The sequence below is a fragment of the Aythya fuligula genome, chromosome 3 (assembly GCF_009819795.1).
Source record: "Aythya fuligula isolate bAytFul2 chromosome 3, bAytFul2.pri, whole genome shotgun sequence".
Taxonomy (NCBI): Eukaryota; Metazoa; Chordata; class Aves; order Anseriformes; family Anatidae; genus Aythya; species Aythya fuligula.
Window position 1 is genome coordinate 36055488 of NC_045561.1, and position 18483 is coordinate 36073970.

At 35.6% G+C, this 18483-nt stretch overlaps 1 protein-coding gene across 1 annotated transcript in view; it reads left to right on the forward strand.

Annotated features, from left to right (window-relative positions):
* The window catches only part of BABAM2 (BRISC and BRCA1 A complex member 2), a 166900-nt gene that overhangs the window by 41935 nt on the left and 106482 nt on the right, over positions 1-18483 (forward strand). Inside the window, exons 5-6 of the mRNA XM_032183862.1 lie at positions 2989-3183; positions 7066-7140. Coding sequence (XP_032039753.1) covers positions 2989-3183; positions 7066-7140 — 270 coding nt within the window. The remainder of the gene's footprint in view (positions 1-2988; positions 3184-7065; positions 7141-18483) is intronic.

An 18483-nucleotide genomic window follows, 5' to 3' on the forward strand; every position in this document is an offset into this window, starting at 1 on the left:
GCAGAATCTTTGTTACAGAAAACTTGTGTAGACACAGTATTTACTCTTGCATCAGTGAGAATGCATTGGAATTGCTGCATGTATGAGGTGGGTAGTTAGGTTTTTCTCCAGGCAACCTTTATTTATAACCAGTTCGTACTTGAACTCTTCAGTTGCTGAATGGAAAGTATTTAGTAAAGATCCTAGAGTCAAATCGTTCATTTTAATTCCTGTAGCTGTAAAGCAGTACAACATAAACACTGTTTTTAATGCGGCGTTCTTGAACTCTTTAAAGAGAGCAATGCTGCAGCTCCACGCTGGACAAATGACAATGGATTTCCTCTTGCTCTTTTTTTGGTCTGTAGTGTAATGTTATTTAAAAAACAAAAGGTACAGTTGCATTTAGGTCAGTTATTAAAATATTGTTGGTCATTTCCTTTGACAGAACATTTCTATTGTGTTATAGCAGTGTCATTAGGAGGAAAGGTTATTCCCACTTGTCTGGCTGATATCAATACATACTGGCATATTACATCCTCTGGCTTTCTGGAAATGCTTTATTTGAGCAGGAGCTTGGGAACAGGAAATTTAAGGTTATACACAGTCTGGTTTCAGACTGCATGATACAAAAATGTGTTTCCTAGAAACCTACCTGACAGATTTTCTCTAGTGTTTTGTAGAATTGGATAAGCTTAAACAGATTCCAGGCAGGAGTAAAGTTTTATCAGCTGCAGATGGAAGATGTGATAGAACAAGGCTTCTGATCATTTGTTAGTATGGACATGGGAAGCTTACAGAAACCTTGTTACTATCTCACCCATTCACCAGTTACTGTAGAAGATACTACACCTTTTCAGGTCTATGGCAGTATTAATATTCCCATTTTATAGATGCTCTTACCATCTACGAGGAAGAAGACAGTGTGCTTTTACAAATTGGATTTGTGAACATTACAAATTGCATGCTGAAAATGAAACTTATGTTGATAACAGCATAACATATGACATCAGAGGAAAACAAATATAAAGTTGTGGAAAGATAAAGGAAGAGAAAGTATTTTCATCATGCACATATACTGAAGTCTGTACAACACCATTGCAAAGGGTTATGGTATGAATTGTGATAAGAAAAAATGTAAGCTTTTGGAAAGGAAATAACCACATCAGGAGCTATTAGGGTACAGGTATTTTTCATTCTAGACCTGAAGGTGCATGGTGGAAAGTAGGAGAAGATAAAATTTGTGCATAACTCTTCTTTTTCAAGTCAGAACTATGCAGTCATATTTCGATAACATCCTCTGTTTCAGTTGATGAGCTTTTTGTAAACCACTACACAGAATCACAAAATAGCAGAGGCTGGGAGGAACCAGCTTGGGCAGGATCAGATAAAGCAAGTTGTCCAGGACTGTATCCAGTTGGGTTTTGAGTATATGCAAGGATAGAAACTCAATGACCTCTCCGGGCAGCCTGTGCCATGCAAATTATGAATAGCTTTTAAATTTTAGGGGACACATTTTTATCCAGCCTCTTCCCTTTACTTAACCTAGGTTAGGAAACATGTATATCTTTTTATACAAAGCAGTCTTATGATAAATACTTGAAAATACAGAAATATTTTCTGCCCTTGTGGTAGAAAATGCTACATACCAAAGCAGTATTTCTACTGAAGATTTTTTAAAAGGAATGTTTTTTTTTTTTTTTATCATTGCTGAAGAATGTATATCATGCATATAATTTGTATCTGAAATGTCTCCTATTTCCAAGGGAAAAGTAACCATGTTTGAGTTTGGGTACTGATACATAATGTTACTTGAAAATACTATATTTTATCTGAACACAGTTGTAAAATAGACATCTTTACCATCTCTAAGCATCTTCATGTTGGTTGTACAATCCATGCAATTTAAAGTCCCATTGCAACTAGTTTGTTGTCACATGTCTGATCTACTGAAATACAGAATAATTTTGCTTGTGCTCACAGCTGACAAAAAGCTGCATCACTCTTAACATGTCCTGAGATTACATCAAGACCTGTTGAGAACCTAGGTATAAAGCACAGGGGCTTTGCTGCAGTCTGGAGTTGTCTTTTGTGTTTTGTTTTTTTTTTCCATCAGAACTGTCTTATCTTTTATCAGCATGGAGTACAGGATGAGCTCTCATTTGCCATTAACAGAGACCCATTCTAGGTCAATTAGAAGTAGGTGTGCAACACTCATTACGTTAGCTATGTCTTGTAACACAGAAAACCTTCACAACTAAAGCTTGTTTTGCATAGAAGACTGGTCAAAGTTGATGTTAAAGTAGTTACACTGAGAGATTGCTACTGAAAAAGTCACTTTCAATTGTATTAACACATTTTTTTTCTGTTACCTGTGTTTCTTGATATTTGTTCAACTGGCAAGAACAACTTCTGCCAGGCAGATGGAAGAGACTTCTGTATGGACAGTGTTTGTATTAAGGGAATGAAACAAGGCAGTAAAGACACAGTCAAGGTGAAGTAAACACAAGGTTGAGTTCCTTTGCTGTGTCACTGTAAAAATACTGTATCAACTATTTGAATAATTAGTTTCCCTAGTTGGCATCAATTTGGCATATTCAATTGGCTGACCACTTTTGGAGTCAGATACTGCATAGGGTTGCACTTCTGATACATTTATATTTCATATCAGTTTTAGTTCTTTGAATTCAGACTTTTCAAGTCCTCAGATGCAACAGTAATTTCAGGAAAGAATGGAATAGAGATTTGAGGCAACTTATGCCTGGTACTAACCCAGTTACTTGTTCTATGGTAGGTCCCTATATAGATTCTCATTTCACGTTAGGGCTTGCATTTGCTGCTTGACCTGTTTTCCTTCCAAAGCATGTTATAACCTTTGCATTTAATACTGTTTTAGCTTCGTCACCAAGCTTCCACATGCATACTCGCCTCTGGTATCAATATGGAAGGGAGAGTATTGATCTTGTTATTGCTGGAAATGAATACAGTCTCTTTTCTTTTATAATTCAACAGAATTTAGCTTCTTGGAATCCTTCAAATCCTGAATGCCTCCTGCTTGTTGTGAAAGAGCTCGTGCAGCAGTATCACCAATTTCAGTGCAGCCGATTGCGTGAGAGCTCGCGTCTCATGTTTGAATATCAGACTTTACTGGAAGAGCCCCAGTATGGAGAAAACATGGAAATCTATGCTGGCAAAAAGAATAACTGGGTAAGAATGTTGCTACTAAAATGCTTTTAGTGATCTTCTTGTTTTAATAAATAACAGCCTTATTTATTTTAATAAATAACAGCCTTGGAAAACCAAGTTTGTGTGCATCTCCTTGCTATATGTTTCTGGTGAATAAATCTTGTTTGACTCCAGCTTACTCTCAGTGCTCTCTGTTTTGTCCATTGCTGTCATTCCCCTACCTTGCTTGAACCAGGTTTTCAGGTGAGCAACTGGCTTTTCAACGTGATCTCTTAGTTCATCTGATTTATAGAAAAAATGATAAATTCCTGAAAAGCCTGTGCAGCATTTACAGGGTACAATACAATGCTACATGGAAGGTTTACCTCTGTGAAGATTTGAGAGGCAGAGTAGCTGCATGGGTAGGACACCCTGCTTAGAGGTAGGACATATTAGAGCCTGGTTCCATGTTAAGGTTGAGCTGATTTAATAGGTAGCTGCAGTTGTCTGTATTTCTCTAGGACTTGTCTAAGCTGAGATACGTTGTTCCAGGAACCTAAAGAGATGGGAAAAAAAAAAAACTGATTTCCTGCAGAAGGACGGGAGGAGGTAATACGGGCAAGAGCAGTGACTTTGTAGTGCCATGTCTTCACATGACAATCAGACATTAAACGGACTTATCTGCTTCCTGAAACTGCATCCTTTGCCTGGGCGATGTGCCATGCTATGTAGAAATATTCCATGTATAGCATCTCAGCCTTCTAAACTGAGGCTATCGGCAGTGTAAGCATATTGGTTAGTGTGTGATTTTATTTTATTTTTTAAACTGATCTCTCTGGCATGGAGCAAGCTTTGTAAAAATCAGTTTTTCCCACTGGTAATGTATTTATCATGGAGTTTTTGGAGTAAGGTATATCAGGAAATACATAATTGTGTTTATGCTGAACATGTACTCCTCTTTCTCACAGCAACAGTATAGTCTCAACGTATACTAGCCTTCAGAAATAATATCTTCTGAAATAGATGTCATCTGAAATTGGAATTCTCAAAGCCTTTTTTCAGGGCATACAATTAAGCTTTGTCACTTTTATTGCCTTTAAGTTACAGGTGGCATGAAGATATTTACAACTGACAGTGCTTATATTTTTTTCTTTTGTCTCAAGATAAGCCATCTAAGCTTCTTTTTATTTTAAGCCAAGTAAAATTTTGTTTGAGAGAATTTCATATCTTTATTTATAAATCAGTATATTTGTTCTTAAATGTTTGTGATAACAGCTATAGAGAATAACAACTCGCCACATCTGTAAATAACAAACTGCTTTACTGAAGTGAAGAAGGCTTTCTGTACCATACTCAGATTTTATCTAACTTTTGGCAGCTGCCAAAATTGCACTTGGGACTGTAGAAAACTACTTTTTTTCTCCTTTTTTTTTTTTTTATGGAAAAGTCATATCTACTGAAGCCTTTGGATTTCTTTGTAAGTCCTTGTTGAATGAGTAAAGATTTTTTTTTTTTTTTGGTGTTTGAAATGTTATCTTAACAAAAAATACTTCAATCAAATCTTAAAGACATTTTGAGGCAACTCCTGGTAATCATTGCAGAGCTATGTGAGGTTTCTGTAGAGTCTGCTTTGTTTCCAAAGTATATTCTCTATTAAGATGACCTCCTGGGGTCTAATCTGGAGATTCTGTGAACACGGTACTTACATGACAGAGGCTTGTTTATGAGTATCTAAAACACGAAACTATGACATTAACCTGTGCTTCTCCTTTCTGTCTTTTACAACTGTCTTCTCTTGTTAAGTCTTGACAATCAGTGCAATAACAGCGTTTCTCTGAAAATCAAGAGGAACTGCATGTTACCTCCTCTTTCTGGAACTCATTGAACCTCATGTTGCTGTTGTCTCTAAAGAATAGGTAGTGGCTCAGCAGACTTGTGAAATAATCACTTGTGAATGAACTTTGCACAGTGTTATGAAAACATATCTTAAGTACATGAGTTAATACATAAATAAAAGACATTGAAGAAAAGGCCTGAGTTCAGTGCTGTGTCCCAAAATGGAACAGATCTGCTTGTGTACCTTTATACCAGTATCTCCAAGAATTATGACAAAGAGAAAAACTGTTATTTAGTATAGTAGCTCCATGTTGGCAGAGTACCCACTGATACAGATGCCCATTAACTACCTGAATCTGATCTCTCAGTTCTGTGGCCAGAAGTTACATCTGATTCTACCTGAAATGTCAGGTCAGCTGCTGGCTGGATTTGGATAGTTGAGCAACGTGGGCAGGGACTGCACTCTGTGGGTCCTGGACCTCTTTGGCAGTAGTACATTACAAAATAATCTTAATTGAATGATATAAAAAATCTAGCTTGCAAGTTCTTACCTTCTTCCACATCTCAGAGCAGTTGATATTTTGATCAGAGGCCATTTATATGTCCAATGGCCATAAACAGACCATTTGAGCTGCTATTTTACTAGAAATCATTTTCTGGATTTTGTGGCCAGTGATGGATGACATCTTTTCTTTGAAAGTTAAGCCCAGACAAGAAGCATTATCTGTAATATCTGTTTAAATCTGATTAAAAAGCAAGTGCCCTAGCTGTCATCAAAGCAGTCTGTGTCGCATACACAAAAAGTCAGTGATTGCTTCTTCAGGTTGCTGCTGCCTTTTTTGGAAAGGATACTTCCATTATTTCAAATACGTTGCAGGTTTTTGCCTGCAACAAGGGTATAGCTATATATACAATAAAGATGATCCTGTATAAATCTACTGCAGTATTTACATTTACACTTCTAATGAGAATTGCATTATATATTATGTATGTACGCATGTTTAAATCTGTTAACCGCATATTTCTTGTAACAAGATTTTTCTTGTTGATTTCTCTGGCAATGCAAAGCATTTAAAATACTAAGATGAAATTCACCAACAAATAACTATGTAACTAAGTGGCATGTATATGCCAAAATAGGGCAGTATTAAAGTGAAAAAGCGAACTTGTCTCAAGATTTTATGTTCAATTGCAAAAAAAAAAAGTCGTGTTTAATGCTTTTCGTGCTGCCAATTCAGTGTGACAAAAATAGCTGCTTTATGGCTATTTTATTGAATTATAAAATAGGGATGACAAAAAATTAATACGGAGGAAATCAGACAAGCATTTGTTTTTCAAAAAGAGCCAACTTCATTGCTTCATAACCAGGTGGACAAAGTCTGGCTTTAAGGAAGTGTATGAAACAGAAAGGAAATCCTTTCCATTTCCTTTGCATACACTTTATGCGTAAAATTCAGCAGAGTGTAGGGGACGCTTGGCAAATTTTCAATAAACTGTTTTCTCAGTGTTAAGAATTGCATATTTCTGAAAAGAAATCGCAGAGAGCATTCTAGCTCAGTTCTTTGTGTCTTCTGAAAAAAAAAAATACAGACGCTTTGATACATTTTTACCTTACCCAACTCAAAGTTTATTCTGTTTTGTATACCTGCAGTGTTTGGGAAAATGCATGTATTTTGACTGCTCGTACAACTTTGTCAAGTTTTTAACTTTGCTTTCAGATCGTTTGTAGGTCTCACCGATCCTTTGTCCACAAATGAATACAGACAAGATAGAACTGTACTTAGAGCCTAACAAAGTGTAGTCTAATTTTTGTCATTCACATTGTTGCACTCTAGCTACTTGTTGCTGTAGGCTTCATGGCAGTGATGTTTTATGGTTTTAAAATGTTTCATCATATAATACCTGTGGAATCTGTAAATTATTTCTTTTCATCTTCAGTAATTCCATTGAGAAATGTTCTTTTAATTCAGCCCTTCTGTTTGGTATGAGCTCTTACACATTTTTTGGTTAATATTTCATCCTTAGTGCATTCAATTTATGATTCTGTTTTAGACACTAGCTCTCATTAGCTTTATGCTTTTTCCACAGACCGGTGAATTCTCAGCTCGCTTCCTCTTGAAGTTGCCTGTAGATTTCAGCAATATTCCTACATACCTTCTCAAGGTAAAATGAATGTCTAAGTTGACAGTGTCTGTTGAGAGAGAATGAATTATTGAAATGTTCTTAGTAACTATTTTTACTTTCCTGCCCTCTTCTCCAAGAGTTTGCCGGTGCACCATGTCTAAACCTGATTAGATGCTGATTTGGAAATGTGGTATTGGACATACTGTTGTTTTAATGCCACTTTACTGGATAGTAAACATACACTTGTCATGCTAAAGGGCCTTGTAGAAGATTGCATGGAATACCTGTGTTCTGCGGCTTTTTTCAACAGTCAAATTGCACCAGTAGTCTTGACAGCGTATGCAGAAAAGTAAACTAAATGTACCAGTTCTTAACAGGGAATGAAAGCAAATGCTCCTGACAAAAACTAAAGGTTTTGATGATAACTTCACTTCATTATTTTTAAAATAAACACTACGTTGACCAGACACTTTACATCATTTTCACAAGGATGTAGGAGAGTAGAGTATTGGCATAAGTTGGAAAAAAGTATTTCTGTCTTTGCTGGGAATGAAAAAACTGAGAAACTACCAACATGGAATAATTTGAAATGAGTTGTTTTCACAGCAGGTGGGCAGTCACTCTTTCAGTCAGTTACTGTGGAAGCCCATCGCAAGGCCAATGTTACTATATTGAGAGTACACAGTGAAAGATGTGTCTAACATTAACGTCAGATTAAAGTGCCAGAACTCTTACTGCAGACAAGATTTGAGTCAGCTGATGCTACCAACACCCATCTTCCCTTTCAACTACGTCTGACTGCTTACTCAGCTTTTTACTTTTAAATATTTGTTAAGGAGAGCAGCTACTTAATGTTTAGCAAGTAATGTGTTGAGATGAAAATGTCAGTGTAGATCCAATGACCTCTTCCTCATCTTTTTGTTACAAGTCTTCAACTGTTAGGTCACAACTGCAAGTGTGAATCCTGAGTGTTTCTCCAAATAGAGTCTCAAGCTAAGAACCATGAAAATAAAGGCAGGCACAACTATTCTATAACTGAAATTTTTGATTGCAATCTGAGCTCAGGATCCTGTGATCTAACTTCTATAGACTGCTCACTGTGTGAGTAATGACCTGTTCCTGCCTTTCTCAAAAGCCTCCAGATATTTTCAGTCTGTTGCAGCATCTGTCTTTCATCAGGGACTTCTCTACTCACTTGATGGGGCAAAGTCAGAGGTAAGAGGGTTGGCCGTGGGCTTTTCAGGAATGGTGGCGCTTAGGAGGAGGATGCAGCAACAGTTCACCTGGACTGCAGCGTTTTTGGGATAGGTTTCTGAAAGACACTGTGGAAAAAAGGAGGCTGTGTAGGGCTATCATGAACTATGCCTGTTCCTTATCATCACGTTCCTTCCTGAGGTCCAGGGTGCTGTATTTTCCAGGAACAGTTTTTAAATTGGTGAAGAATTTTAGGATGTGCATAGCCAGTATATTCCATAGCTTCAGTCATAGGGCTGTCTGTCACCTTTGTTCAGCCTCTAAGAAAATTACAAGACTTGGGATGGAAAGGTGGTGTATGATTTATGTAAGTAACTGTCATCATGTAGAAATCCTGTGATAGAAACAGTTGCTACTTGTGTTTCTTACAGTAACATTTTAATGCATGTCAGTACACTGTTTCTTACTATAATCCCCTATCATGTTCACTAACCATCTTCCACCTGCTCTAAGCAAGGATGATATCCTGTGGGTAGATAGCAGCGCTCCACCACTGCTTCCTAGAGCATTATTCACCCTGAGTGCTGAATGATTCACTAGTCTGAAGGAGAATGTGTTTATTTGCATGTGTATGTAGATTGTTTGATGTGAGGAGGCATGCACAGAAGGACGCAGAATCAAAGTTTCCCAGTCTGCCTTTATTTTAACATTTCTAAAATCTCAGTGTCTTAGTGTTACAGTTTTAAAATTAATGTTTGGGGGTTTTTTTGTATGTAATATCCTGGATTTTTTAAATGGCAGGTCCTTTTTGGTGGACAGTGTACTGGCGAAATCCCTAGATTTCTTACACAGACTTCTGATATGCAAACTAACAGGTTAACTGTCTGTGGTAGGAGGCTGATGTTTAGTCTGGATGAACAGCCACAGGAGAAGAAATACAGTTTTATTCCAGCAGTGTTTGTTGACAACAAAGAATGGTTTGACTCAGGCTCCAGCATGGACTGTGACAGAGTACACTGTAGCAGGCATGGATCTTTTGCCCCTGTTGCCTTTAGCTCCTTGTATTCTGACATTATTAGCTGTATCAATGTCATCTCATGTGGCAACAATATAAATGCAGATAGAGATTGTTGTTGAGATAATTATGCTCCAACTATTCCAAATTTACAAAGGCATTTAAAAAAAATGTTTTTTAAGCTATCTGCATGTATTTTTTGGATGATACTTTTGACATAACTAGATCTGATTTTTGTAATAAAATAGGAATTTCTTTGCAATCATAATTTGCCAGTTATGTTGGCTTCAATGCTGCTTGTTGAATTATGGCACATGATGGAGCATCCATTAATGTGGAGGAAGTAATTGTCAATATATTATCCTGAAAGGTGGAAGAGCAGTCAGTAACTGAAGGCTGTTACTGTATTAATGTTAGGAGTGCAGAACTGAATGCTGTGCTTGAATTATGTTCCAGTCTGTAGCCAGTCTCATAATGTGCAGTAGCTTCTCTGTAATGATTTACAAAGTTCAGACCTGTGTTATACTTCCCCTGTCATGGGATTTTTTTTTAATGTTTAATTAATACTCCCTGGATTAAAATCTGGTGAAATACTTAAAGACCATCATTCTTGCCTCATTGATCATTCATAGCACCCCAATGGTTTGTAATATTCATCTGAATTTTTTATTTATTTCATTAGGTAGTCACATTAGAATATAACTGTAAGGCTTTGTATAATAAGATAATATTCGAGTTAGAGATTGTAAGCTGTGAGAATGTTCAGTAGTGTTACAGAATCTTTGAACCTGATAATACACTCATTTGTTAGATCTTGCTCTGTCAACTTTGTACTGATGTTGTTGAGAATATTTTCCTTATGATGAATAAAAACTGAAGGCGTAACACAAGTTGGGCTGTTACGTACTGGAAAAGCTGATTTACCAGGTTATTTAAAGGCATTTGCTGCATTAAATTTAAAATTCGCTTCAAGTGTGCATATGTTTTAAGGAAAGTAGCTGAGTATATGAAAAAGTACAAAAATGATTAAAAGAGCAGTGCAGAGTGCACAGCCTCTAGCTTTGAATTCTTAAATTCTGCTCAGTGTTCTTCAGATTTAATTTATTAGGAAGCAAAATGCTGGTTGTAATGATGACTGCAGCAGATCAATCTTTTCATAAGTTTCTGTGGTGCACTCCTTCATATTTGAAAGAAAACGTATCATGCTTTATTTTTCATGCTGAACAACTGATGAGAAAGAAATGTTGGTTTACAGTGAAAATGTACATCTAGGAAAAGACACCCTTTTGTATCTTTTTCAGTTTAAAAATTACGCTTTCATAAAAGGTTTTGAGTTGAATGTGGACCTTTTGTTTCAACTTTTACTTCTCTTATGCAAACCTGTTTGACATAAGTGAAACCTTTAAGCATTTAACAACTGCAGAATCAAGTTGGTGGCTCCGACTATTGCAAGGTTCATTACCAGTTAATCTTTCCTTAAGGTTCTCATACTTGAGAAGAACCTGGCTTTGGTTCAGGAAAATATTTGCATCTGTATCTGTTTACTAGTATACTTTCCCTTTCGTTTTTTTTTTTTTTAGTTGGATTTTTTAATCAGCACATTCATTTTGGCTTAAGTTCCTTTCTGTTCACTGCACAATTTTTCATTTTGAGACAACACTGATAAATGGAAGTCTTTACTGTATATACAATTTCTGAAAGTCAGTTGGTACTTCACATCTGTCTCTTTACAGGTAACACATATGCCAGAGTAATAATGAAGGTAATAGCCTTAGCATCTAAAATACCTCATCCAACTTTATTTTTATTCTTTGTAGTTTTAATCAGAGGGACTTGTGTTATCATGAGTTATCAACGATAACTCATTAAACATCTCCATCTGAGTAATTAGCAAATTGTGCTGGATTATGTGCCTGTAGCATAACTGCACAGAGTGAATGGACTGTAGAGCATGTTGCCAGTTACACTGTTGAAAACAAGACACGTAGATACTTTTTATTCACTTTTTTTTAGGTTTTGGTTAAATAGTAAGTAGCCTGATTGCCACCTCCTTCCTATATGAAACTTTTAATGTATTGATGTCCTGTCTTTACATACCTGCTTCTTGTGCCCTGGTGAATAGTTAATTTCTGGACCAATTGTGCTTTTTGAGTGTAAAGGAAATACACAAAGCAGACAGGTTTTTTTAGAAGGCTTTTTTTTAATCTTAGACTTTTTTTCTAAAGAGATTTTTGTGATGACCATTGTGTTCGACGCATATCTTTCAGAACTGAAACAAATAATAAACATTGTCTAGACACATTGCCAGGGGCAAAACAGTTGTTTGTTAAGACTGTCAATGGAAAAGGTTTATCCTGAAGTTCAAATTGAAAGATAAGAGCACATATTTGTGTTTTTCCTTATTGTGATTTCATCATTTGGAAGTCTGTTAAAGACTTCAGGACAACTTCTGTTTACGAAGTAGACCAAATTCCAGGTACAGTGAAAAGACCATATTACTTGTGTATGTTTGAGAAATCAACTGTAGCAAACGACAAACAGAAGGGTCAGAGGAGACTTTCAGGCCAGTTTTTTTTACTGTTGCAAGTTAGCAGTTTTGATTCAATTGACATCCTTCAAGGTTTGTGTTAAATTGCTGCAAATACCAAAATACAAATACATTTTTTTTTTTTTTAAAATACCTCTGCTAATTAACTCAAATTTTTTAACTAAATATTCTGAAAAAGTATATTAGCCTGTACTGAAAACTTCCTCCTGCTTCTAAACTTAATTTTGTTGCTAGCTGGCTTATTAAAACTTAATGTTTAGCGTCCTAAGTCACAGAGTCAATGGCAAGAAGAAATTAGAGACCAGAACTTGACCTCACCGTTTTACGCTACCCTGTTTTTATACTGTGCTGAGCAGCTGATTCTCAAAATAGCATTGAATGTTATGCAGTAAATAACCATTAATATATCTTCCCATACAGTGCGTATGTCTTTTGTATTGGATAGAGTGATGGACCTGTATGTCTTTTGAAACTTGTCGTGCCTGTGGTGTCAGCTGTCATTTTACCTCTTTTACAAATAAGGAACTGACAGTTGATAAGACTCGTAGGTAATTCTGAAGTAGTACATAGCTACAGTTCACAATACTTTGACCATGCGTTCCATGGGGATCTTTTAAGCTAGTACCTAGATTACTATTAATCTTTTACTACTAAAGACTTTGTGACAGAGGCATGAAGTTAACTTCCTGAATTGCATTCCTAGTCTTAGGACATATGTAAGCACTCTGAACAAATACTTTAAATTATACAAGTAGATGTCAGTATGATATTCAGTAAATTACTTATTGTACCAGCATTAAATTACTTACAGAATATTGAAACGTCAAAGATTGTTTGGATTTCTTCTGTTAATAGTTTAAAGGCAAACTTTATAGCATGCAATTATAATGAGCCATTGAGATTTTAGATTAGAAATAGGTCTGTGCAAGTTAGTACTGGCAGCATTTGAAACAGAACAGTTTGTAGTAGCTGAAGCCAGTAAATCGTACAATCTTGAGGCCATGAAAATAAATGTAACCCGTGTGTGGAAGACATCTATCAAGAAGAGATATCGTTGATACTTGTCTCTAAGAATCCTTCATTGTAGCCTGCACCCCAAAATCTGCAGTTTTGCTGTCCATTTTTTTCATCAAAACATGCTTAATGGAATACCATCAACGAAGTGCTTTTCCTCCATATTCTGGCCAGCATCAGAGTTACCGTCCTGTTGCCAGAAGCAAGCAAACTCCAAACAGGGGAGCTTAAATAGTATGTGAAGTCAAATATATTTTTGAAGTTATCCATATCTTGGAGTGTTTCTGACTCAAAAACATCATAAACTGCCAGAAAGAGAGTGACTTTTTGGCGATAAAATATTTTTAAGTGTGTTAGTTCATAGTAGCTTAAAAACATCAAATATGTTAGTTGTAAAGTTTTTCTTTTTATATTTATTGGGAAGTTTCAGTGTTCACTGTAGGTAAAACTGTAAGATCTTACCTATTCCACTGTATAGAAGCATTATTCTTCTTTGCTACTCTTACTACTGCAGCCTAATTACTAACCTTGCAGAGTTTTGCTGAATAATTCTGCCCTCTTGGCTTTGCCATGAAATCTACAGATTCTGGACTATTTCTAGCACTGGAAGGTTAAAAGTAAAATGTTACTGCTATAATTCAGTGAAGCTCCAAAATATTTACAGAAACTACAATTTAATTAGTCATCCTTTAATGAATTTATTCTAATATCTTTTGCACACAAATCAAGGGAAGCAAAACCCTATAAAAGTATATTTTATAATCAGAACAGGTTATATTTGATTTTTATAAACTGATCAGTTCCCTTTGTTCTCACTAAATCTTATTACTACTAAGTTTTTCACAACAATGTGATTTGTTTTGGAGTAAGCAGTTACTAAAACCACATAAAACGTGTTAGAGTCAGGAGCACCTTAAGCTCCATATGTTGGAAGCCAAAAGCAATTTTTTAAAAATCTTTTTCTGTAATTTATTGGCAGATTTTGCTAATAGGATCTGTCAACTGGAACAGCTCATTCTGCACAGCTGATGATTTTTATAGGTTATGATCTTAATGTGAATCACAATCTCCAATCAACTGTATTTCTGATGACAGTTATATTTAAACATTTTATTTTTATAATGCAGTAGTAAAGGCAAGGGCTACAATATCTATTGTTGCATTAAGTCTTATGATGTTCATATACATTTCTGTTTTTTTTTCCTACTGTAATAAAACTATTAATTTGCTATTTTGAGATGAGTAGGAACAGTTTTTTGCTTTTTTTTTTTTTTTTTTTTTTTTCAAAGTTTACAAAAAAAGCTTCTGAAGTTGAAAAGCCTTTTTTGCATATGGTGGGAAATTTTGTAGATACGTTATGTTGCGTGACTTGGTTCAGGTTTACTGCCTTGTTAGGGCTTGTAATTTATACTATTGCTTGACATTAGCATTATATGTATTGCATAGGAAGAATGGAATTCAATAGCCATAAAAATAATTGCAGGTTATTACATAATGGTGGTGCTTGTTTCATCTGTCATGGTCCACCCATACTATGTAAAACAAGCCCTATACACTGTTCTGAAACTGGATAGAGGATTTGGAATTAATAATTTTTTCTTCAGTTCCCAGTTGCTGCTGATTCTTTAAAGGAAAAATATTTAAGAAGTTGTAGAATATAGGATATGAGCATAGCAATGTTTTTTGAAGACATTAACTGGCAAATCACGTTTGCAAATATAGAAGTACATACAGCACGATGGTAGGGTGTTAATGTTATTTCAGTGCTGAGCCCACAGCCTCTTTCTACTAGTAGGTGTCTTCCTTAAGCTTCAGATCAGAGCTTACATCCTACAGAAGCTCATGTTTTGAGTTTTTAAAGTCAATTTTACATACAAATGTTATTTACTGCTATAGTGATTTTTTTTCTGGCTCAAGTTACTAAAGTATGTCTGTCTTCTTAAGAAAGAATAGTGCTAACATGAATATATGCATGTATGATGATTTCATATGATGCTTAGTCATTCTTGTTTTGGCCTCCGTAATTTGCACTGGTTAACTTCTTTCCAAAAAAATACACCCAACTACTGTGATGACTCTCAGTCTACGTTTTTGTTGTTGTTTAATATGTATTAGAAAAATAGCTGTAGCACACTGTATTACACTACTCACTTTTATTTGGTTTCATAGGTTTAAAGGATTAAGCCAAAAATATGAAAGCTTGACTGTTGAATCATTTACTCTCAGCAGTAAACATTCTGAGGTTGGATGATCCATCACATACATTTCCGTTTAATTGATTATAATATCATGAAGCATAAGGTAAAGAAAATCCATCATGTTGTTCTCCATGTTACCAGAAGAATGTACAGCATATTCTCCACTAATTGCTAATGAAAAATGTGCTTTATGTCACTATCAAGCTTTGCAATTTCTGCAGTAACTTCTGTCTAAGAATGTTGTTGCTTCTTTATGTAAGATACACTTTGATATTTTCTGGTTTAGAAGGAGACTTTTGATGGGGAAAGCTAAAGGAAAGACTTCCTTGTCCAGCAGCTTCTCAGTGAGACAGTGAAAGAAAGATAAATAAAGCTCAGACCTGTTGACTCTATTTCTTTGTTTCAATAATTTAAGTTTTCATGCTAGAACTTGTATGTCTTTTATGTGCTGGGACCTGTAATCATTGCAAGCAGCCTGTCCATGGGAGAGATGGGGCAGTGGGGAGGAGGATTAATTTGGCATTATTGTAGGCAATTAGGTGCACTGCATAGGTATTAACAGTTACCATGACATCAAAGTTCAGGCAAAAAGATGTACATGAATTAAATGTTGGTTTTCAGTTACATAACGCACTGCATGGAGTGCACATACAATATTTAAGTATACCCACGTAATATAGTTAGGAAGTACTTCTGCTAAAGGAAAATGAATGAAGTTAAACTAACCATAATCCTTCAGCTCACCTTTCTTTTCAATGATTTCTCATGTAAGCTTTGGTAATACACTGCTGAAATACGTACCTTTTTATAGATCTCAACTTGTTTATGGATTTGGAGATAGCAGATATTCTGTGTTTTACTGTAACATCTTTTTTGTGTCTAGAAAAAAATGTTAGACGAATGTGACTGATGTCTTGACTAAAACTGATGACTGACTGATGGTATGTAAATAATCAGCTCCTCATTTGCAAGAACCCTAAGGACAATGTGTTGGTTAACAAAGAATAAACACACTTGTTCCAAATTATTATTTTCATTGTTTAGCATTTATAGTGTGTCCTAGATAAAATCATTAATTCTATCTCATTTCACTTAGACTCATTACTTTTTGAAAGTAATAGATGTTACTTGATTTTCATCTTAATATTGTAAAATGATTAGATGAGCTCTTCAAATGGAGGCCAAATTACACAGATTACCATTTTGCCACACACATAGAAGTATTGTCTCTTTATCTACATAGGCTAGAATAAAATAGCAACTGAACATATAAAGGACTATTTTCTGTATTGTAACAGTAATTGTGACATATGGGGGGAAAAACACTCTATTTTTTAGACAGGACTTGAAGCACAGAGGAACAAAACGTACCCAAATTTACCACAGGATCCTGAGCTGTGAATAGAGACCTTGTCCAAGGCCGTAGCTGGAATGGTGTCCTTCTCCCCTCTCTTGTCATAAACCTAGCAATTCATCACAATTCAAATGAGCAATGATTCAGGTCCTTTGCATTTGTGCACACTTTTCTTGAAGAAAACAAACTAATGCTCTCAGCAAGGAGAATTGTATGACTTGAGAGTCGTCTGAAGTTTTTCCTCATAGGCCATTTTACTACTGATAAGTTGTTTTATTTCTCTCTCCTTAAAATTCTTTACTGTTCTTTCAGGAGCTTGACAGTCTTAAGTTCTTGTTGATTTTAGTTATCATGGACACCTATTGTCATTGGACAATAACTTAAAAGATATAATATTGACTCTTTCACCTTTTCCATTGCAAAACTGTACAGTGCGTTTTCTCTTTCTACCAAATTATATAATTGAAGCAACACCAAAAAGTCTTGGCATTAAAAAACTAGGGCTCAACATTCTAGCTATTGGTCTAAGCAATAAAAAGCATTCAGTTTCAATTTCTAAAAGGGATGAGATGCTCGCTCCCTGTGTGCCACTGGCCTGAGTGACACTGAACAATTACATCTTACCAGGCTCTTGTTAAGGTTGCATTCAATTTCATCAAGCTCCGTGTCTCTTATGATGCTTAGGACTGCCACAATACCTTCCTTCCAAACTTCAGAAAGCACAGCAGTGTTCTGCATTCCAGAAAAACACAATAAATGTTTTACTGATAAAAAAAAAAAAAAAAAGAAACAAATGACAGAGCGAATATTGACAGTATGTGAAATTTGACTTGCTGTCTGATAGTCCTCTCTGAGCCAGAAGTAACTAAGATAAATTTTTAATTTGATTTTTACAGTCTTCATCTTTGCTTACAAATAGAACACTTGCTTTCTAGGCAGAATATAGCTTTGTGTATGTCCATTCTGTTTTTATGCGTATCATGTATTTTGACAGTGTACGTAAAATGCAGTTGAAAAGGTGGTAATGTTTAGACCTCGTTCTGTGTAATTAACCTCAACTTCACAAGAGCTAATGAACAGAATATCTGTTTATCTTGCATTAAATGATCATTTCTAGAATGGTAACTTAAGCTGCTTTTGCAAATTTTTATTTTTGCATTTAAAATATGAAACCACTGTTGAAACGTTATTTCAAGACTGGGAAATAAGTAGATGGATACTGGGTAATAAAAGAAGGCTCATTTAGAACAGGCAGTGTACTTGGAAGAAAAATGAACGACCAGGATTTTTGCAACTTGTTTGGTAGGCTGAAAGAGCTATGGTGCTAATAACATGAGACTCTAAAACTGCATGCTTTATGGGCTCTCCAAAACAAAAGAAATGTCGGAGCACAATTACCAGAGGGAATCTTCTGGTTGCAATAGCAAATGTTCCATGATAAGCTGTGCAACTGAACATGTAATAAACAAGGCTGGCATTTCAGGATCGTGTTCTTGCAGCATTGGTTTTACCGTATGGCAGCAACCTAAGACATTCTTTTTCTTATTTACCACATGTTGCCAGTCCCTTCTTGAAAAGATGTGTGATCAAACTGCAGCCCAGTTTATAGGCCTTGAGGCAATGATAGTATCAGATTTGGGAGACTATACCTGTTAAAGCAATGTGGAGGCATATATTATCATATGACTCATGGAAGGCAGTATTGCAGTCTGCAGAGTTATTTTTCCTTGGCTACTTTATCTATAAAACTTCTGAAAGTAGTTAAATAGCCCTTACCTCGAAAAATGTTACATGAGCAACACAAAAATGTTGACTGAGGTAACTGTGTATTAAACAATGTATTAATAAAATCCTTCATTACTGAATAAAAAAGAGGAATAAAACTACAAAGCTAATACAACAGAAAAGAACTGAGAATCATTAGAAGCCTAGTAAGAAAAAAGATGCATGTAAGACTGAAAAACGGCAGCCTTGTAGGTTTGAAGAACCTTATATAATCAGTCTCATAGGTTTGAAGGGTAAGCATAAATAGGATTTTAAAATAACAATTTTGCTTCAT